The following is a 25,127-nucleotide window of genomic DNA, read 5'->3' on the forward strand; positions in this document are numbered from 1 at the left end:
TTAGTAAATCTAAATATTTAAAATTCAACTTAAACTTTTAATGTGTAAATTAATATGACAGAAACAATATTTTAAAATTAAACAGGTAGTTAATTTAATTAAGAAAATATTTGCGGATTGTTTTTTTATTTTCTTTCTGTTTTTAATTCGTGTCTCGTCTAAACTGCAAAAGAAACGGGTTAAACAAGTGCTAATGACATAGATTATTTATTCACGAGGCCTTTAAAGGCGAATGTTGGGATTGGTACTGGCCACATAGTTCAAAAGTTCTTCGGAATCTTCACAAACAAATGGTTTCTGGTGATAGCAAGCCACATCGTGCCAACTGATTCCATCTTTATAAACATTGTTAAGAACAGACATGCAAGATTCGCTAGTGCCATTTATATCAAATTCAGCGTTATCAGGTTGTCTAACTTTCTTGTGACCAGTTTGAGACCATGGATTGAAGGACCAACCTTCAGGGATTTGATTTGTTGGTGACATTTTTTTTCTGTTGGCCGACCAGAACCATCCATAAAGAGCTTTAGGTTCGAGGTCACGACGATTTTCACAACCTTTGAAATCACAAAGACGTCCAGAAGTCCAAATATAAGGAACATCATCTGTGATAAGCAGAAAATAATTTATTAATGTAGGTTATAATTTTTAAATTATATAATATATAAATTATTATACATGTATAAAATAAATAAATAATAAAATAATGTAGTTTTTAGTTTGATAATAAACTATATTATAATAAAATAAATATATATTATAATAAAATAAAACATAATAAAATAATATTATAAAATAAATAATAATTTTAAAATATAATAAATATTTAAAAATTATACAAATAAGTTTTTATTATAATAAACACATTAAAAAAATAAAAATTTTATATTATAAAATATGTATATAATAATAATTTATTTTGATATAATAAAATTGATTTAAAATTGTAAAAAATATCTATTATATAAATTTCTTTATTTTTTATATAAAAATAATATAAAATGATATATTAAAATTTTTTATTTTGCATTATTTTATCATTTTCGATTTAGTGAAAATTTATTTTTTTTCTTTCAATAATTTTATGAAAATTTATTATTAAAATATTCAGAAATGAATTTTCAATATGAAAAAAGTATTTGATATAAAATTTATATTTCTATTATGCAATAGAGAATTTTAAAACTTTCAAAAAAATAAAGTATATTTTTATTTTTAGAAATATCAAGCAATTTTCAGATCATATTATTCTGTGATAATACACATTCATATACGTATACTAGAAATGATTAATGCGTTCCGTGATGTAATTGTGTATGTATATAAAAAGATGAGATTCTTCAGCCTCAACCCACTTAAAAAATCCTTCGTTTCGCCTTGAAGATTCTGTCGTTGGCTCGTTAATGTGGAAATTCTAATTTCTCGACAATGAATGAAAATTGTATCTCTATTTGCAAAAGCAATTACTTGTATGCAAATCAGCTACAGGTAAATTTATATAGATATATTATATGCATAAAATGAATTTTTTTATTTATTAAAATACTATAAAATTATTTAATTGTATAATTTTTTCATATTCGATTTCAATATTTCTTAATAATAGATAATTATAATAATTTTAAATTTTTCTTTTTTTTAAATATTTGATTCAATAAAAAAATTTTTTATTTATAATTATATTTCATAATATTATTTTAATAATTATTGATTATAATCAATAAAAATTTGTGAAATTTATATATATATTTATATATTATATTAATAGTTATAACTAATAATTAATTAATTTAATAATAATAATTAATTTAATTAAATTATAATATGATCAATAATTATTTTTTATTTAACAAAATTTTGAATTTTTAAAAATAGGATTTTTTAATTATAGAATTATATTCGTAAAAAAATATTATATTTTTGTTTTTTTTATTTTTTATTATATAAAATCGATATTTTATTGAAAATTCTTTGAATTATTTCAAAATTATTTATAATTAATAATTAATTGCAAAATTAATAAATTCTTCGTTTTTGTTTTTTTAAGATGTTTTTAAATTTTTTTATCAAATATTATATATTATATATTCCAAAATAATTATAACAAATTATAATATTTAATTATAAAACAATTTTATGTGATAATATTGATTTTAATATTGATTCTAGTTTTTTGAAGTATTCGATCAAAATTTATTTCCATAATATTGTTCTTGTAATAGCCAACTATAAAACTACTGATTCTTCTTCTTTCACTTTCTTTAGTTGTGAAGAAATACTATGGCTGAAGACGTGATGTTACTTAACGTGAACTCGAAGCATCGTCGGCAATGGATCATTTGTTTCGAAATTTCTATATTATCTAGTTGGCTAAAGAACGAAAGTTATACCAGGTAATAAATTGTTCACGAACCTGCTTCTGTTTTTTTGTTGCCTTTGATTTTATCTCAGCTGTAAAACTTTCTAAACTTTAAGACATTGATGAAATGAATTTGTTTTCATATGCATTTTATAGTTAATATATAAAATTTAAGTTATATTAGATGATTTCGTTAAGTATTGTTTAAGTTTAAAAAAATATTTATAGAATGCGATTTCTTTATTTTTTGAAAACTATACAATTATATACAAGTTCTTTTTTTGTTGCTATTTTACATGTGCAATAATGTAAGAAGTTTCAAGAATTTTCTTTATATATGAAAGATGATAATTCAACAATTATGAATCTAGGATCTTGTTTTACTCTTTTTTAATAAAATTTCATCATTTGAATTCATTTTTTTTGAATAATTAGAATACAATTTATTTGTTTATTCAATAAAATTATTTTTATAACTTAATCTTCAATGCTATATTTCAAAGAGTATATATTTTTTCAATGATAATATGTTTGTCATAAATTATAAAGGCTTAAAATTTTTTTTATAAAAATTTCTCACATCATGATGGAAAATAAATAAATATATTTTATTAAATATTTTTTTTGAAATTTTTATGAAATGTGATTCTTTTTACGACAAAATATATTTAGTAAATATTTATTAAACAATGAAATTATATAAAAAAGTTATCTATTAATCTAATTGTTTAAGAATTATTTCTTTATCTGTTACACAAGGACAAAATTTTTCTGTCAGTTTAATATATACTAGTATATACTAAATTTTATTTATTATAAATACATATATTCAAGTTTCAATTATATAATAATTATTTTTTTAAAAATAATTAATTAAAATTGATAATAATATAAATTGTATATACATAAAAAAGGCATATTTTATATTTTTATATTTTATATTTTATTGCTAATAAAGAAGAAATTAAAAAGATATAATTTAAATTATCAATATGCATTGAGAAAATCGATATTTATTTTTTTTAAAGATTTTCATATTATTTATATTGATAAGTTTTATTGCATAATAATAATAATAAATTTGTTAATAAGACAAAAACTTTCTAAATTCTAAGTTATTTAATAAGTTTTAATTTCATATCAAATTATTATTCCATAGAACATTGATAAAAACATCATAAAAAGAATTTGTAGAAATTCGTTTCTATATATATCAACCTCTTTCTTAATAATTTCTTAATAATATTGCAAATATGCGTGAAACGAATGTTACGAAATGAAAATTATATGAAGAAGTGAGAATAAAAAAAAAAGACTAGAAGAGGAGTTAATTACGATGCAATCGGCATATACATTGAGCTTGCACGAAACCAAAGGTAAAAACATTTCGTGATCACGCGTCAACCGTTCGCGAAACGTGCCTGTGCATCATACATTAATGAATCATTCTTCTTCTTGTGATTATTCTCTTCAAGATTATTCAATTGAATGGAAGGCTTCGTTTTCCCTCATGAATAATTAAATACAAGGCAAAAATTTTTTATTCCATGAATTGATTTTTTTTCGAAAGAAAAAATTTTAACTTGAAAATTCGAATAATTTTGAAACAATTTTTTTTTCATTTGTATTCTTTTTTTTCCTTTTTTTGCGTGAATTTTAATCATCAATTCTACGTGAGAGATTATTAGTTAGATGATAATTTGAAATAAATATAGTTTTTATATTTTTTTCATATTTCTTGTGAATTTATACAAGAATTTCGTTAAAATAATTATCTAAAAGATTTTTTTCTTTTTAAAAATATTTGAAGAATTCTAACAAGTTACATAATTTTATTACTATAAAATAGTCAAAAATTTTGATAAATTTTTTTAAAATATTTCGAAAATTTAAATCGCTTACTTTGTTGAATAAGTCTGAAGATTAAGTTATTTTCATCTTGCGTTTCCATTGAAACAAGATCCATACAATATTCTCTGCAAATGTTTCTAGCATCTAACCAATCCACTCTTTGATTTGCATGAGCGGGAATATGTCCGCTGTAGAAGTAGTTGTGCCCTCTATAGTTGAATTCTTTCGGCCCTGTAAATTGAATGTAAAATTAATATTAATAAGTAATTAATAAGTTAATTAAGTACATGTAGATTAATGCGAATTTAAAGTGGGATATTTGAATTAGCATAAAAAAAAAAAAATTATGTAATCCTTAGATAGAATAGTTAATAAATGATGAATTTTAGGTCATAAACTTTCATTACATAAACAGTTTCTACAATTTTATAGTTTTATATCTAAAATAAAATAATCAATTGATTTTTAATTTATAAAATTTAATTGCAAAACTTGTTAATTTCTAGATAAACTTTTTAATTGATAATTTTTGAAATTTTACTTATAAATTTAATTAAATTGTATAAGAGAATTAAGATATTTAATGTGAAATTTAACATTGAGTTTTTTTTAAAATATAAAAATATACAATAAATATATACACAGTATAAATTATGTTATTAAAATAATAAAATTTTGAAAAATTTTTTAAAAATAAATGTAAGATTTTTTATTTACTATTATTTTCTAATTGATATTAATAAATGCAATTGTTATGATCATAAATAAATTGCGTAGAATAGTAAAGTAGATATGGATTTATGAAAAATTTGAATGTATAAAAATTTACTTTAATACAAGATACATGAAAAGACACAAAATATCTAAAATATATTATGCAATTGAAAAATGAATTGAAATGTTTATTTATGTTCTATTTTTACAATCTTGTTCATAAAAATTTGAATTTGTATAATTTGTATAAATATTTAATCATAAGATTTTCATAAAATTCTTTTTAAAAAATAGAATTAAATATCAAATGAAAAGAAAAAATTTTATGATTTAGTTATAATTATTATGTAAAAATAAGATGAATTTGTAATTGATTGAACGTGATTATCGCTTAAATGTCAACGGTCTTACATTTTTTTCTGTTGATTATGCAGGAATGTCTCTCTTGTTGACGATTTACGACATATATGTCATTATGAGAACCTAACGTTTCGATTGCGAAAGGATTGTTCGTATTCAGCAGTACTATTACAAGTCATCATGATTTCGCATATATATGTATATTCTTTTGAATGTCATTAAAATTTTAATTTTTTCTACTTGAAGAATTGATAATTTTCATAAATAATATTAGGTAAATAAGAAAGCTCAATCATTTTTCATATGACAAAAAAGAAAAATGATAATCAAAATAGTTACTACTCATCTATAATTACTTTTCTTTGATGAAAAATAAAATTATAAATATTGATTTTATGAAAATTATTAATTTAATGAAGAATTTTTCTTTAATTTTGAAATTGATTTTTCAATCTTTATTTCTGAATTGTTCATATTGCAAATAAAGTTAGATAAATATTTAAATAAACTAGAAACTTTATTATTGATTCGGAAGAATAACAGTATAATTTTTCAAGGGCAATCAGATGATTTTTTTTTATAACAATTGTACATTGAATATTATATGAAAGAAAATTATTATATTATATTACTTAAAGTATATTACTTAAAGTATATTACTTAAAGTATGTTGCGTATCTTGTGATTACGTATTTGACACTTTCAAATTTATCATATGATGTAATCATTACGATGATACCTGTGAATATACCGCATAAAATATTATAAACTTTTTCGAAACAATTACAAATTTTAACTTCTTTTTTATTTTCAAATTAATTAAATTTCTTTTTGATTGATTGATTTTAATGATTCAGAGTAACTAATTATTTAAAACAAAATTTTAAGAGGTAAATTTTATCGTTATTATTAGATGAAATAATCATTTCATTTATTAATATAACTTATTAATTTTATCTTATTCAAATAAATATTATAAAATTTTAATATTACTTATTCCGTATAATTATCTCTTTATTATGTATAATTCAAAAATTATAACGAAAAGGATTTTTATTGCTTTTATTTGAAGTTCTTAAATATAAAAGAGGAATATATAGGGATTAAACTAAAGCCAAATTTTAATTATTTAACATACTAATTTTTCAAAAAACGGTAAAAAATAAATGAAATTTCATATTATCGTTCTTTTCTCTATTAACTGTTGTCTCTTATTTTCCAGTTTTTGTACTTAAATATTTATATCTGAAATATTAAGTAAAATTATAATAGTTATGATAATTTATTTGTAAAATAAAACATTAAAAACTTATTAAATCCTCATCGAATTATTACATTATTTTCCCATATTATAATATATTTAATAAGAAATTAATATCATGAATTTATACAATCTAGTATCATCAATTAATATTGATATATTAAAATCTGTTATTATATTCAGAAATTACATCACTATACACATATATATTATTATTATTATAATAATATATTAAATATAAATATTGATCATATTTGCATCATTATTTATTATGCGTTTCATAACTCATAATGTTACAAGCAAATGAATGATCGATGTATGCATAAGATTTAACTTCGGAGAGGAATAATCGCATGTAATCTTTTCGATGGAAAAATAACTATTGAATAAGAGGAAAGAGGAGAAAAAACGATTAAATTGTTTATTCCTTCTGACATATCATGGAAAAGAGAATCTCACGGTGAATGTCATCACCGAATGGCTTGATTTTTTGAATGATTTCGAAGCAGAAATTGAATTGATTGTTCAATCGAGAATCGAACCTAAAGATGAAATTTTCTTTTGAGAAGCGATAATTGTATAGAGAGGAAAAAATAAATTATTAAAATAGATAATTATAAATATTTTTATTTCTTTAATCGATACAGTAATCAATGCGAATCAATTTTTCTTTGATATATATTATATAAAAAAATAATATTTTAAATATGCTAAAATGTTCCATATAAAATAATAGGAAAATAAATTTTAAAGTAGATAATTATAAATAAATATTTTTTTTGATTGATAAAGGATTTTACAAATAAATATTATGGAATAGTATATATGTTAGATAAAGAAATAATTTTTCAATAATATTCAATTATATAGAGTGTTCCATATGAAGATCTAAAATATACTCAAAAATTACTATTAATATCGATATAATTTTTTTTTTTATAAATTAGACAATGTATAAGAAGCAATTATAAAAATTTTGAGGATAAATCTCGATGAATAAAATATCATTTTCATTTTTTTTGTTTAAATAGAATATCATTTTTTGTTATTTAGATTATTGCAATCGAATCTAGTAATAATTAAAATATTTTTTTCATTCTGTATGATTAAAGAATGTTTTATGTACATAAGAAATTACGAAGAAAACTTCTCTAATATAATTTAATAATAATTTTTCAATATTATAAAAGAGAGAGAAAGAGAGAGAAAGAGAGAGAGAGAGAGTACATCTCATTAAAATTTGATTATTTTTTTAATTCACATAAAGTAGATTTTTATGTGTTTATATTTTATTAGAAATAATAGAAGTATTGAAAATTAAATAAATTAATTCAAATGACATTGTAATCTGATAATAATGACATTATTATTCATTTCTAAAGAATTTTGATTCAATTTATTTCTCGCGATAAGTATTTTTTCATTAAATTGGAAATAATGATTATATTAATTATATCAATAAAGGTTCAAAAATGTTCTATCAAGATTTATGATATAAAACAAGCTCATGATTTTTGTTGTTGGAATCAATTCGATGAAATTTCTATAAGAAATTATGATTTTAATGACATAAATGCAAATAGAAGTATCCTTGAACATTTAGTATTTAATATTTCGTGATTTTTGTAAAATTTTCATTCGTCGATTATTAATTTAATTTTATATGAGATATAACTATGTACGTATTACTTAGATTATCTGTTTTTAAAGATTATTTTAAATATTTTCTTGTTTTTTGATAATTTAAAGAAATATTTTTAATTATTTAATAATTGAATAGTTAAGAAAGAGTGATAAATAGATAAAATTAAATTATTTTTTTAATTTTAAAAAAGTTATAATAAGAAATCTTAAAAGAGCTTATTAAAAATACAAAGCTTAGAATATAGAGATTTTAATTGTATTAAATTATATGATGCATATTATATATTAAGAAAAATAAAAAAAAAAGAAAAATCTAAAAAAGTGATACTTATTAAAATATTTAAAATTAACTTAATTTTAAAAATTAAAATAAGATTAAAAATAATAATTATTAAAACATTTTTTAATATTAATTATTCTCGATTAAATAATTTATAAAGCAAATATAATTTTTTAAATATCAAATTGATTTTTCATCTTAATAAGTAAGATATTTCTAGATTTAATGTCGTTTCTCTTTTTTTTGTATAATCTTGCATTAAGTTGTACAACATAGACAACAATGAATGTAAAAATAATTACGATATCATATACAATTAGATCTATTGTACGCTTCATAATATTTGAGAAATTATTTCCATTTGTAATTCAAATTTCCTTCTTTTTTGTTTTTTAATGACAATAAATTTTCTATGAATGATAGAAAAATTAAAAAAAATGTTCATCTTTATAATCTTTCTAATTAAATATATAATCTTTCTAATATAATCTTTTTAATATCTTTATTAATCTCATCATCATTATAAATTATTGATCATGATTAAAAGAAATATTCACCTCTATATCTTTATTATTATTCATAATTTCATTATCATTATAAGTTATTTATTTTATATATTTATTATAAATTACTTTTCTACATTCATTATTACTATTTTATATGTAATCGATATCGTCGAAAATTTTTATATTTGATACATAACTTTCATATATATATATAGTAATTATTGAAATAATTATACGTATATATTTTATATCAATTTTTTTTTTAAGAAACAAAAATACAAACAAAAATATTATTATAGAATTATAATTTTTAAAAAAAATCTAAAATTAATATTATTAGTATTTTTTTCTAATTTTCAATTTTTAAATATTATATCATAAAATTAGATTTTAAATGTACATTAATAAAACACAATGAAGAAATATTGATTGATTGATTGAATAGAAATTTTTAAGATTTTAAATATAATATAATATAATATAGAATATAAATTATCTAAAAAATTATATAATAAATAATATTATATAATTTGATGATTGTTTAGAATTAAAATTATTCTTTAATGAACAAGACTGCCCGAAATTTAAAGAAATTTTATAAAAATACTGGTATATTTTCCATACTTTCTTTATTATTCTTTTATTAAATTAAAAAATTTGTTTTGAGAGAAAAATATTTAATTTTTTTAATATACATAATTTTTCATAAAAATCTTTAAAGGAAAATTTAAAAAAATTATATACTATGTAAGTTATTTCTNATATTCTCTTAAGAAATACACAAAAATTAGTATGTAATTTAATAGATATGATATTTTGCATTTAAAAGATTCATATAATATATACTAATATATATTGGTATATAAAAGAGTCATAAGACAAGAGGTCAAACAAAAGTGACATTAAATAGATTGTCATGTTTCACGAAGTTATTTTTCTTATTTTCTCGTGAACATGCTTTTGTATTTAATGAAGATTTATGAGAAAAAAATTTAATCCCTCCCACTTTATCTTTTTTCGATTTTCTTTTACATTCATAATTCATAATTAACGAACGTTATATCACCGTTCATTAAACATTTATGCCTTAGAAATATTCGTACGTTTCACCATTGTGTCAAGAAACTAGGAACGATAATCATTTGAATCGACCTCTTGATTCTTTTCTTTTGAAATTCACCAACGGTTTCTCTCTTTGAAAATTGGTTTTATTGTATTCTTAAAATGTATATGGTATATATGTCAATTTTAAGCGTGTCAAACATTATAATAAATGAATTATTATATTTATTGTTTTCATTTAATGAATTCTTATAAAATCTTTCATTTGTTTTTTGTTTAATGAATAGTAAAATAAAAATGTCATTTAAAAATTATTAATATACGCAATATGTAAAGAAACTAATGAGATTGGTAAAAATATAAAATAACAATACATGCATATTTTTTATTCTTTTCCTTTCTAAATTTCTAATCTTAATTTTCATAGAAGATATTTAATTATATAGATTATTTAATTATTTAAGTTTAAAAATTATATACTTTCATTTTTTTTATAATTAAAAAATTTTAATTATAAAAAAAAAAGAAAATTATCATCGTAAATTTTAATGTCTATCCAAAAAAAACTCCAAAAATTAAATCTCTTTTAATAATCCTGGAAGATTATATATACATATATTTTTCAGATATAAGATACAAATTTAAAATCATATAAAAAAATTATAGAAAATTAAAACTTTCATTAATAATTTCTAGTTATTTTTTCTAGTGTTTGTTTAATAATGAGAAAATAACTTAAACAAATTCATTCGATTGTCAGTCATATAAAATATCAATAATCAATTTAGGACGGAGAAAGTAGAATTTATTAATTATGGATAGTAGATATTTGTCACTTTTCACATTCGCTTTCGGCATCATTTATTGATCATATTTGCATGCCAATTCATTTCAAGAACTTATGCCAGTTTTTTCCGTATAAAAACTTATATTTATTTAATTTTTTTGTATGAATCAGATAGTAATAACAAGTAAAATATTTCTTTTTAAATATTATAAAAATTATAAGAAATTTCGAAGAATACAAAATTCTAGTTTATAATATAAATATAAATTAATATAATTTTTATAAATATAAATTAATTACTATTTTATTTAAATTTTTTAATTTTAATTTTAATGATATTTAAAATTTTAAATATCTTGCTAATTAAATATTATTTTTGAGTGTTAGTAAAATTTAATTTAATTTATTTATTTCAATTTAATTTGTAATTTATTTCTAAAAATGGTCAAATACTCATCTCATATATATTTGTAATAATTTTTCAAATTATAATAATTTAATATTTATATGTGATTTAATATTTTTATTATTCAAAAATTAAATTAAATATAATACATTTACTTTAAAATAATATTTTAAAAATTATATTATACTGTGATAATTATGAATATAGTAACTTATGCGTTTTAAAATTTAAAATATAGTAACTATATCGTTTTAAAATTTATAAATAATAAAAATTTATAAATAATAAATATACAATATTTAATTGTAAATAAAATTGTCATAAAAAGAGCAAAAAAAAAAGCAAAAAAAAAAAAAAGATAAATGAAAATGAATATTACAAATAACAAGCATGATTTTTATAAGATTTTAAAGTGATTCTTCAAATAAAAGGTGTGTCAAAGGAATGGAAAGCTCTCGCTTTCACGTGTCACGACCTACACGTGTTTCATAGCGTTGTCGAAAGATTTCAGAAACGTTTAATTTATGCGAACAAAATGGTTAATATTTACAGATTATATTTGTGGATAACAGAACGTGAGAGATATTTGACATTTCTTGAAAAGAGAAAAAGAAAGCGTACAATACCTCTTCTTTGACGCATAGTAAGTACATATTTTTCCAAAGAGATAAAGGATATAATAAATTTAAATCCTTTCTACGAACTCAATTTTTTTATGTTTTTATATAGAAATAAGATTTTTAAAATTTTTAAAATTTTAAAAAATTTTTTAAAAAATAATTAAAATAGATATTAAAATGTTAATGTTATTATAATTAGAGTTAATTTTTAATTTAATTTATATTAAAATATTACAGATATGATTATTTATTTACTTATAGTTGAAATTGATCTAAACTAATTAAACTTCTAATTGATTAGAAGCGATCTTTATGCATATTAATTTCGAATCGATATAAAAAAATGTTCATTTCAAAGGTTATGTTGTAAAAATAAATGAAAAATTTAATTTAAAAATTATCAATAAAAATAAAGAGAAATAAAATTAAAAATAAAGTAAAATGCAATTATTAAATATTGTGTTAACCTATTCTTTTTCGATTTAATTCATTATTTTGATTATTAAAAGTATAATTTTTATATTTTTAATCATAAATCAAATATTTATAAAATATTAATTAATATTTTAATATTTGAGTGATGTTTCAAATGAAAAATCTTGCAGCATGTGTAATCAAATCTCATAAATAAATAGTAAAAATGCGAAATATAAAAATAATTTTGATCAAAGATGCGAAGAAAATGAAAGTCAAGACTGGTGAAACTTATTCCCGCGATTTAAGTCAATAGGTCGAGATTCGATTCGTCTCATGACCGAGAATAACAGGTTTTCTTTTCCTTCATCATCTTGTTCAATTATATATATTCAATTATATATAATTGAATACGCAATTTTATTTTTATTATTCAATTTTATTATTAAAAAATATATTAATAAATGATACAATATGAAATTAATTAATTCATCTTTTTTTTTATAAATTTTTTAATATTAATTATAAGATTAGATATGTTACTATTCAAAATTAAATAAAAATAATATAAATAATAATTTTAATGTTAAATCATTAAGTGAAATTGAAATTTTTGTATAGTCATATATATTATTTAATATTTATTCATATTTAATATATATGTAAAATGAATATAATGATAATTATGTTAATAAAATAATTAAATTTCAAATAATTTTCGTATTCATATAAAAGATTACTTATCATTTTTTTTTATTATAAATATATAATTTTTCTAAATTTTCTAAATAAATATTTTCTAAATAAAGAATATTATAAAAAATTCAAATAATGAAATTTGAAATTATAAAATATTTATATCAACACAGCAATAAATAAAAAAATTTATGAAATTTATTTTCAAAAGCTAATTTTTTAATAAAAGAAAAATTAATTATTTTAAAATTAAGTATTTGTAAAAAAAAATATGAAATTTTGAGATATTGTTAAAAAAAAAAGTTACACAATTATAAAAATATACATAATTTTTAGAAACAAAATTGTATGTATTATGTTTAAAATCACTATAAAAGAGCCAAAGCGACTAATCACATTGTAATAATATTAAATATTATGGACGAAGAAAAAATTTATCGAATTCGAAATTAGCATTCATGCGAAAATAGATACAAACTATCATTTGAAGAGTAGTATTCGCTCATTACAAGCGAGTATAACGAGCAATGCTGAAATTATCTCTGTGGTACATTGTTGTTTCATTTCGCAACAATTCTTGACATTTTCATGGCGGCGAAGCATCGGCCTTTTGTGATGTTGTTAGTTGGACAACTATACAATATGTATATGTTGCGACACATGATTGGTCAGCTGTACTGTCATAAGTAATTTAATAACAATCTAAGAACTTGTAAAACCAATAAGTTAAGGTCTAATAAGTTAAGGTCTAATAACGTTACATAATTTTGATCAACGATTTTGATCATTAGATTGAATTTTATGAATCAATATTTAATTTCTGATTAATTCAATTAATGTTTTATTTATAATGAATAAGAAAAATTACTTATTAAACATACTCAATAATATTAGATAAGAACTTTATATTTTTATTATATTTTATTATTAATTTTGTAATTTTTTTTCTTATTGTAATTCATTAAATATTCATATTTATGATTGAATAAAAAAAAAAAACTAACGGTTTAACAATATTATTCATTTATTTGAAATTATTCTGAGGTAAAGAAATAGCATTTGCGATTCTATGGGCTATTGAATCTTTTTTTTAATTTATTATGGATCATTTCATTAACTTTCTAATATCTTTAAGATTGACATAAGAAAACGCACCTAGTGCTTTTAACATAACTGTTTACTTTCACTCGATATTAATTTTCATAAATTTTACTTTGAAATATTCTATATGTATAATATAAATATTCTATATGTATAATAAGGAATATCGATAGAATAAAATAATTAAAAAAAATTTTTTTTAATCATGTAGTATTGATAATTAGGTCATCAGCAATAAATTTAATCTAATTTTCTTTAATTATATTTTATTATAAAGTTGAATTTCTTTTAAGTAGCTTAAGATTTTACGCTTAATAATGATGTTACACTGGTAATTGGATTTAAAGTATATTTACATTTTTGTATTTTTGTATTTGGTATAAAATTTGAATATATGTCGATTATGTTATTTTTTATATTTATTTATTATATTATATTAATTATTTATTAATATAATTTTATTTATTTTATGATAGTTTTCAATTTTATCAGAAATATGTAATTGATGTAATGAATTTTAAGTGATTAAGTAACCAATGTATCATTATATTAATTTTCAAATATAAATTCTAGGAAAGTTAAGAGATAGTTTTCTTTAAATTTCATATGTTAAATGTCATCTTATATAATGCAATTATTAGAATTTATTAGACTATGATGAAATTGAGAGTATATATCTAATTTTTATTTATTTTTGTGACATCAGAACTTTTAAAAATTTTAATAATAAAAAAATTATTATTATTTTTTCAATTGTCTGTTTTGAATTCTTTAACTTTAATTTTATTATATTTTTTTTATATAAATTAAATTTGTATACATTATATTGATAAATACATATTGTATATAATTAATATTATATTTAATAATTCCAAATTATGTAACATTATTAGAATTTATTATGCATAACTACTTATAACTATTTAATTATTTTATATATATATATATATATATGTTATATATCATTTATAAATATATATGATAAAAAGAAATCTTTTAAGTACATGTAATTGATGTATGTATTTTGAAAATTATACATGAAACATAATAAGAATGATCATTAAATTGTTCTTGTACTTAATTCATAGTTTTTACAATCTAAAAAGTAATCAACCAACAAGTATCTTTTATTATTAATTATTAATTACTATTAATTAAATTAAATCATTATTATTGGTAATGTCTTTATTATAAATACATATAATTATTAGTTGTTATATATAGAAATATATAGAATATAAAATGTCTACGAAATGTTAGATAAATTAATTAATTAATTAAAAATTAAGTTTCTCAAGAAACAATATTATTGTTCTTTTAAATTTTCAATCTCCTTCTAAGTCTATGATAACATAAACATAAAGTTTTTGAATTTTTGTTGAAATCAATTGCCAGAACATTGTTTCAGCTCATATTATTTGGATATCTTCAAAATAACAATTTATCTTGACTAACAGAAATATTCATTTCGATGGATAAGAGATATTGTTAAAAATTTTTTAATTCAATTTGATACTCATTATTCGATGTTTTAGATGGCAATATAGAATTATAATCATATTTAACAAAAAACTTTCTTTAAATATATATATAGAATTTTGCATAAATTAAATTCAGCGTTATTAATCAGTGACAAGGATAGTTGGATAATTTAAATAATAAAAAATCTCTGAAAAAATCAAAGAGATAATTAATAATATAGATATATAGACTCAGCATGATAATAATGTTTAATGAATGTTTAATGAACTTACGAAGATATAACAAATACATTAATTATTTATTTTTGTTATTGATTTCTATCGATTTAAAAAATATAATATCTTTTAACAAAATATATAATATAAATTTATTTATAAATTATATTTATATATAAATATATAATTTATGAAATATATATTTATTTTCATTCTTAATTGTAATTTATTATTATAAATTCATTTTAATGTTTTACTGTAGATTTAACGAGGAAAAAATTTAATATAAAGAGTTAATAGTATTAATATAAAATGAATGAAAATTTCAAAAATTATTATTGTCAATGCTTATGAAATTCATAAGATATATTAGACTATAAATGTCTATATTGTCATAAAATGTTAGCATCATAAAATTATGAAAAGTGAGATTTCATTCAGTTATATTAAATATTTTAAATATTATGTATAATATATACATGAATATTACAAACATATATAACAATATAATCAAAAATAAATATTTTAATTATAAATATTAAAAATATTCAAACAGTATAAAAATATATGTTTAAAAAATTAAATATTCTGTTTAAAAAATATCATTGATATTAAATGTTTACAATAATGAAATATGGAATATTATTAATGATATATAATATATCAAATAAAATATTTTTCATTACTTATTCAATTACTAATTCAAATCACATTTCTGATTTTATAAAAAGTAATAAAATAAAAAAGCGATTCTTCTTCTAAAGAAAGAATTTTATCTTCATCGATCCATCACATGACTAGAATTTCTTATTGTTATTAACTTGGCAAATGAATGCAATTGTAGATGATCGAACGTTACAAACGTGCAATCATTAGGATGTTAGATGATCATAGTCTTATCCGAATATATTACATTCTTGCGACATTAATACCTTTCACGTGATTAAATATGAAAATGAGACTATGAATTTCGAATATTTTCTTGAAAATATAAATAAGAGAAAGAAAAAAAAAATAAAAAATGGCGCTAAAATTGTTTTTTTTAAATTTTTAAATAAAAAATAATAAAATTAACTCAAGAGATTAAATGATTTACCAAATATATTGATAAAATATTCGAACTGTAATATCTTGTATAGAAAAACTTATACAATTGCATTATTAATTGAATAATATTTCTTATTAATTATATAAACGAATAAATAAATAAAAAACAATTGTTATTTTTTATCCTATCGGCGAATTTAATCTATTTAATCTAATTAATTATTTAATGAAAATTAAATAAGTTTAGATTTGGTATAGATTATTTTTAATTCCAAGTATTAAACCTAAGTAAAACAACAATAAATAACTTTCTGTTAATGTTATGTTTTTTGAGAAAGGTACTAATGATTGTTTTTGCATATTTCTTCACATAAAAAAATTATTGCTTGAGATAAATGTCAAAGAAAAATAGGAAACATACGTTAATACATCACAACAAATGCCATTTCAGTTTATATCAGTTAAGCAAAATTATGTCTTAAAATCGAATATAATCTTGAAAATGTTTTTGCATATATATTGCTTCAATTTGTTTTATTGGAATACTTTTTATTTGGAATAATGATAATCAATTGCATAGAATATTTGCTTCAACGAATGGTTTTAAGTTTTATACAAATTTTTTGATAGTGAGATATATCTTCCTAGTTAGTGGTCTCTTAGTTAAGATACACACGAATAAGAATAGAGATTAACTTGGAGAAAATGAATTATGTATTCTCAAAGCAGATTTTTTAAGACATAATCAATAATGATTTTATAAAATAATTTTTATAAATTTAAAAAAAAAAAAAAAATCTTTGAAAAAATTTAAAAAAAGAACAATTAAAATAATAATAAAATAATAAAATAATAATAAAATAATAAAATAATAATAAAATAATAAAATAATAATAAAACAATTAAAATAATAATAAAAAATAATAATAACAAAATTCTATTTTTGATAAACTTCTATTTTGTGTAAAATTCTATTTTTGATAAAATATAATCCTCATAATCTCTTTGCACAAAAAATTTTTTAAAATAAAATTAACAATAGTGTTAAAAAATAATATTATAATTATAAAAAAAATTGGCAACTGGTAATAAGTTTTTTATAATTTCATGTTGAACGAATTATCATTTGCGAGGAGTTGGTCAAAACAAAGCCGACGAAACATCCTGTTCGAAATTACGTAACTATTCTGTCGACTCTCGTTGACCCCGAATCGGTATCTCTCCCTTAACTTCGTCTTGTTACACGTTCTCTCACTAATTATCACGGCACCATTACGAGACATTTGCCAGTTTCTTGATTTTGCATTCTAACTGTGAGAAAGTGCATCGAACATAAACGAGTCGAAACGAAACATTATTCTCGTATTCTATGATCTATTAATAATAAGCTATCAACTAACTGTAGATTTATACTTATACTAGACTTAAATAGAATTCAAATGGTTTCAAATAATTTAAAATTTAAATTTCAAATAATTCTACATGAGAGAAGAAACCTCAAATAATAAATATGATTAAGAATTTAAAAATTTACAATGATTTTAAATAATATCAAATGAAAAAATACAATTGAATTATAATCAGTTTAAATTATGATCATTAGATTGATCTGATTTATAATACTTAATTGTAATTTAAAAAAAAATATTAATTTTATTACTAATAATTGAAAAATTGATGCGAATAAAAAAAAAATCATTCTCTCGAAACAATTAAATATCAGAATTTAAATCACGTGAAAGTATCTTTTGAGTATCTATTTCATATATTATGAATGATTATTAAAAAATTAGACAAATCTTAAAGTTTATTTATTTGAATATATTGTATATATGTATGTATTTTGTATTCAATTCTTCTTACCATATTTATTATATATATATGTATAATCATAATTATTTAAGAAAATAATAAATATTTTTAAAAAAAAAATTTTTTTTAGATATTATTTTCTTTATTAATATAGAATTTTGCATAAAATCTATTGAATATAATTGGATATTTTTGTAATTAATTATACATATAAATAAATATAATAAAATTAATATGTATATACATTGATATAATTTTTTAATAAAAAGAAAAATTAAATTTAATCGGTAATTAATAATAATAATAATTAAAATTGAATAATGTAGTATACATTTGTTTGCACAAGAAGTGAATGTTTTGTTTATAATCATAAGATTGCGCGAGAGTTTTGTACATGAAGTCGCTTTAACCTCAATTTCTTTTAGTCGTTGGGAAAACGTACTGGAGTATCTAAATGCCCCGGATTCACAGAAACGAATTGTATTTATCACCAACGTCATAGATATCATGTTACTTTTGTCATCGTGATTAGAAATGTTGAACTTTGACGGAAATACTACTGGAGAGAATCGAAATTATGCAAGTTTTGCAATATTATATTGTTATAATGTATGTAAAAAAAAACAATCTTAACTTATAATAGAAATTTAGAATTTAAAAATTTTTTTTGATTCGTTTAGAAAATAAATTAATATAACATTACAATCTTATTATAAAGTTAAATATTCATATAAAACTCAGATTATAGAATTTTTCTAATGCGTAATATCGGTGATATTATTTTTGATTTATAAAACATAATTTATAAAACAGTTTTATAAAACATGAAATAATTTTTATAAATAAAAAAGGATTTTAATAATTTTAATTTAAATTAAAGGATTTTTTAAATCTTTAATAAAAAATATTATAAATATTAATGTTATTGAATTTTTATATGCGTTTTGTTAATTTGAATAGAAGGTTGAGTTAGTTTGATTTGAATTATTATAAAAATTATATTATTTAATAATAAAATATGATTAAATATTAAAAAAATTTAAATGAATAATGTAAAACTTATTTAGTTAATGATAAATAACTAATTATCATTAATAATTAATTTATTCTTTGAATTTTAATTTAAATTTCAAGTTAGGTTTGTTAAATTAAGCCTCAAGGATGCTAGGCAACAATATTTATAAAAAATAAATAGAAATATTGTAGTGAAAAAAAAAAGTATTGAAGAAATATAAATATTATAGTGTTGTATTTACTAAGAAAGTCGTGAAATTTCAAAATTAAAAATTTACTCACGGTTTGCACATTTTTGAGGTATGGGAAGAGATAGGAATCTTCCTGGCCTATTGCTTTGTGGCCGAATTTCATTTATAGCTGGTTGGGCGTATACCAACGTTGCAAAAAGTACCACGGTCAGCGGCACCAACATCATCTAAAAAGTGAATTTATTTTTAAATGATATATAATAAATAATAAATTAAATAATAAAATATAATCAAAATAATATATTATAAAAATTGGACTAAAATATTTTTATGTTTTGTTTGCTTTTTATGTAAATAAATTAATATTTTATTTTGAAAATAATTAATATTTAATTTAGAAATAATAATTTTGTTTTAATGCATGAAATATAGGATATTTTTAAAAATAATAAATTTTAAAATATGAGATTCAACATTTTTTATTATTGATTTTATTGAAAAAATTTTATTTAAAAATTTGTAAAATATAAATAAATTTTATAATTTCATTTTTTATTTTTAATAAAATTTTAAATCATTCTATAGATTCTTTATTATACAATATATACTATACACGAATTGAATATTTATAATTGAATTAAATAGATGCAGCATTATTTTATTTTTTTATATTTTATATTATTTATGAATAATAAATATAAATAATAAAATAATTAAATATTAAAAAAACATTAAATGAATATGAAACTTATTTAGTTATATATATAGTATTTATCATTATAGTTATTATATAATTATATAATACATAATAATTATATAATATATAATTTTTTAATTATTTAAAATAAAAAAAATATTTGTTAAATATTATAACATTTATTTAAATAATAAAAAATTAATTCTATTTAAAAAAGATGAAAAAAAATTTCTTTTTTTTTTCTCCTCTTAGATTACTTTTCTTTGTTTTCATTTTTTTTAAGTAGCTATCTCTATAATTAATAAAAGAAAAATTTAACTTATAATATAATATAATAATAGTCGTAATTATATAATTATAATATAATAGTAGTTTTTTATTCAAAAATTCAATCAAAAATTAGTTCAAATAATTATAACTATTAATCACAAATCAATAAAGCAAATTTAAAAAATAATAGTTAAACAAATTTAAAAAACTATATATATTACAAATGTTTATTAAAGCAATATTATTAATGTAAATTTATTCCAATTTGTAAATCAAAACTTTATAACATAATTTTTTCAACAGAAAAAAAATCTTTATAAATCACAAGATGATCTATCGCACAATCTTTCAAGATTCAAACCGTCAATGAAATCCTAGACTATTGAAGGACGTTAATTTTAATTTTAAAATAACTTATATCATTGTTATATGTCTATAATTGTCATTCATATGATGATAAAAACTTGTAAAAGTTTTGTTGGTTAAAACTGACACGTAAGATAAGATCATGACTCGGTATATACATTTAATTTAAATCAACAAAAGTTTCACTTAAGGAATGCCAATTTCGTTAAAAGATAAACGTTTATTTTTTATTTATAATTAGATAGTAGCATTACTTTCAGTTTACTGCTATGTATTATATCGCGTAGTGATCTGATAATATGAATTTTTTTATTTGTAAATCTGGCTAACGATCGAACGTTTTTTTGTACAATCGAACATAACGATTATCGAGAGTTGCTTCTTTGCTTCCTCGAAGAAAAATGAAAACGCATGAAGCAAGAATTCTCTTGCATAATAAGGGATAAAAAATGGCATAATTAATATAGAATTAGTGAAAAATAATTTTATAGTTTCAATGTGAAGATGTTTTTTATTTTTATATTTTGCCTTATGAAAAATTATTTAGAAGAAATAAAAAATTACATTCTATGAAGATATTTTCAAAATGTTTTCATTTTTTACTTACAGAATGTTCTTAATTTATTTTTTTTTTAACAAAATGTATAATGCAATGCAAATTTATTAATAAATCATATATGTATTTAATGTAAATATTTTGGATTTAATTAGTTTATTTAAATATATTTAAAGCAATTTTTATATATTTTATTTTAAATTATTTAAAATATAATAAAAAAAGGAAGAAATTTCATATATTTAATATATAATAAATATTATATAATAATTATATAATTTTTATTACATATATATACATATATATATATATATATACGTTATATATTACGTTATATAAAAATATATAATAATAACGTAAGGTAATTTTGTTATATTTAATATATAATAACGTTATAATACCTTACGTTATTATTATATAATTTTCGTTATTTATTATATATATAAATTTTAACACTAATTATATATATATATATATATTTCAATATAAAAATGATAAATAACGAACGATAATTAAATAATTATGATAAAAAAGAAAAGCAAATGTAATTAAATTTAAAAAAATCTTAATAAATTTTAATTAGAAAAAATGAGATTTAAGATCTTTTTAAAATTTAAGATTTTTTTCTAAGATTTAGAAAAAAAAATTGTATTATTATTGAATTTAAAATTTAAAATTGACTTATTAATATTTTATTAATAATATATTTGCAACAATTTTTCTATAAATCGAAAAAAATTATAAAAATATTATAAAATTAAAAAGCATAACAATTGATTTTTTTTATAGATAGAATATTCTATATAAGATGCAAAATTTTTTTTTTAAATCACAGGATATTCTACATAAGAGAATATAGAAAAAAATTTATATTATTAAAGATATGCGACGAAAATTTTTTTATATAAAGTATTCTTCACCATAATTTTTTAATTATATGGAATAGAAAAAAAATTTGTAAATTTTATTAAATTCAATTTTATTATCTAATAAAAATTAATATAGTATTTTCACTTTTTTTATACATAAAAAACTTATTCCATTCATTTAAAATTTATTATTCGAAAATATTAACTTCTTTGAACCATTCAAATTTATATCTATATTGATTTTAGAGAAAATAGTTTATAATATTTTATTCAGAAATACTAATAATTTAATATTTACATTAATTATTATTTTCTATAAAAAATTTTAATAAAAAAAATAAATTATTTTTTTGTTATATTATAGATATTGTTATATTATAGATATTGTAAAATAATTATATATATAATATATATAGAATATAATACAATATAAAAAATATATATATAATATATAATATATATATATATATATATATATATTTTCTAAAATTTAAAATTTATTAAGAATTTTTTAAATTGAATTACATTTGCTTTTCTTTTTTATCATAATTATTTAATTATCTTTCATTATTATTATATAATTTTCGTTATTTATTATATATATAAATTTTAACATAAAACTATATATATATTTCAATGCAAAATAAAATTTTATTTTTTTAAATATTATTCTCAAATATTCTCAATATTTTTATTATTTTAATATTAAATACTCTATGCTTAAGAACAATTTATTAATGCTTAATAACAAATTAAATATTTATATAATTCAAATGAAAAAGAGAAAAATCAAAACTTTTAATTAAAATAACTAATTTGTAATATCTAAATATTTATTTTACATATAAATAATTATAATTAAAGTGATATTATAAAAATAAGTAGATATACGTATGAAAATTTCTATAATAATAATAAATTACAATATTAATTTTATCAAAAACCTTTTCATATATTTGATCAATATCATGTCATATATCTGATATCTTCATATCATATATTTCTCAATAATCGTAAAAATACGAAATTTGTTTTTTTTAGGAGTTTTAATATTAAACATCTTTAAATGTTATTGTATATATCTTCATTTTATTTTAAGAATTTTAAATATATAATACTTATTATTTATATACATAAAAACATTATTTTCTATGAAAACATTTTAAATAATTTCCAAGATGCAAAACAAACTCTTATAAAAGTATTATTTATAGTTCTATTCTTCAAACAATTTTTCATTGAATTAATGTATCTTTAGTATTCGTCACGCAGGAACGTACAGCATTTATATCTGCAATATTCCTTATGATATACATATACATATATGTATTTAGTTTGTTGCACTTGTCTATTTTTCTTTTTCTCCTCTCGTTTAACACTGGTGCGATTTTTCGTATTCCGCGAGTATTCCGTAGATGACTCTATGATCGTGAGAATTTTTAAAATAAAATAATAGACCGATATAAGTCACGCACAATATAAATACTTCTTTTGTTCTTTTTTAAAACACTCACCTTGTCTCACTTGTCTTTCTTTTTGCGATTTTTTTTTTCAGATCAAAATGGGACGGACGAAGAAATCGACGGTTAAAGAAACGTGCTCACTGATAGGATTATGAAGAGACAGGCACATTCACTGTCGATTATATAGAAATAGTCCCCACCATTGTAGACTCATCCCACCCTGGTTACAAGGATCCATCAAGACTCTTCTTATTGTTAGTTCGACCTTATACATAATTGGCTTAATAATTGGGGGTTACGATTTTTCTTGATTTTCACACATCTTTTCATCGCGTTCACGATTTGTTCGAGAAAAGAACGAGAAAAAGAGAATGAATATTTAAATTTATATTTAAAATATCTTTTTTTGTTACATTTGTGTTAATATTTTTTTTGTTATCTTATAGACAATGACTTGAAGTGGATTGTAAATAATTAGTATTCGTGTAACCCGGAAGCATGGGTACATAGTTTCTATAGATTTGAATGATGCTTGTTGAGTGGAAAAATCAATACAAGTAAGTAAGAAAAAATATAAATTTTAAATATTTAGGTAAGTAAATTTTAAGTTTTGACATTATATTACATTATATTAATATAAATTTTTTTATTAGTTAGATTTTATTGATTAGTTAGATTGAATTGATACATTTATATATACATATAGATATAAATTTTAAAATAATAAGTCTGTAATTTCATAGATTGCTACAAATTGCTAAATTATAATTTTCAATTCTTTTTCAAAATTTTTTTGTCTTTTTTTTTATATTTACTTACAAGTTTTCTGATAATTTGGATATGGTTAAATATGAAAATATGGAAATTCGAAAAATTATATATTAAATATATATATTATTGTTATATTTCATAAACAAACAAATAATTGTTTTTATTAATACAATTTATTTTTAGCAATATTTTCAATATTTTTTAAACATTCATATGTATTATATGAAAATTATATCTATAAATACATTGAATATATTAATCTAAAATTAAAAATGAATAAATAAAAGGATAAAGAGATATTAGAATCATTCAA

The 25,127-nt window shown here is 18.4% G+C and overlaps 1 protein-coding gene and 1 long non-coding RNA gene across 2 annotated transcripts; one reads left to right on the forward strand and one right to left on the reverse strand.

Moving 5' to 3' along the window:
• Positions 1-21: 21 nt before the first annotated feature.
• LOC122713569 lies at positions 22-24,212 on the reverse strand. Its single transcript, XM_043934145.1, has 4 exons — positions 24,095-24,212; positions 19,914-20,049; positions 4,262-4,441; positions 22-605 (listed from the first exon to the last, which is right to left on the reverse strand). The coding sequence occupies exons 2-4, from the start codon at positions 20,047-20,049 to the stop codon at positions 223-225; spliced, it is 699 nt and encodes a 232-aa protein (XP_043790080.1). The 5' UTR covers positions 24,095-24,212; the 3' UTR covers positions 22-222.
• LOC122713570 lies at positions 506-5,576 on the forward strand. The gene is made up of 3 exons (XR_006346507.1): positions 506-634; positions 2,266-2,393; positions 5,359-5,576. It is a non-coding gene; the product is annotated as an uncharacterized LOC122713570 (long non-coding RNA).
• Positions 24,213-25,127: the final 915 nt, after the last annotated feature.

This window comes from Apis laboriosa, unplaced genomic scaffold (assembly GCF_014066325.1).
Source record: "Apis laboriosa isolate Shangri-la unplaced genomic scaffold, ASM1406632v1 scaffold25_cov139, whole genome shotgun sequence".
Classification (NCBI taxonomy): domain Eukaryota; kingdom Metazoa; phylum Arthropoda; class Insecta; order Hymenoptera; family Apidae; genus Apis; species Apis laboriosa.

What these genes read in the sequence shown, in the direction of transcription:
- LOC122713569 (XM_043934145.1), bottom strand. Translation starts at nt 20,049, where the DNA reads ATGATGTTGGTGCCGCTGACCGTGGTACTTTTTGCAACGTTGGTATAC. An exon ending in ACCTCAAAAATGTGCAAACC is followed by an intron (nt 4,442 to 19,913) that starts GTGAGTAAATTT and finishes TTCAATTTACAG; the next exon opens with GGCCGAAAGAATTCAACTAT. An exon ending in CTTCAGACTTATTCAACAAA is followed by an intron (nt 606 to 4,261) that starts GTAAGCGATTTA and finishes TGCTTATCACAG; the next exon opens with ATGATGTTCCTTATATTTGG.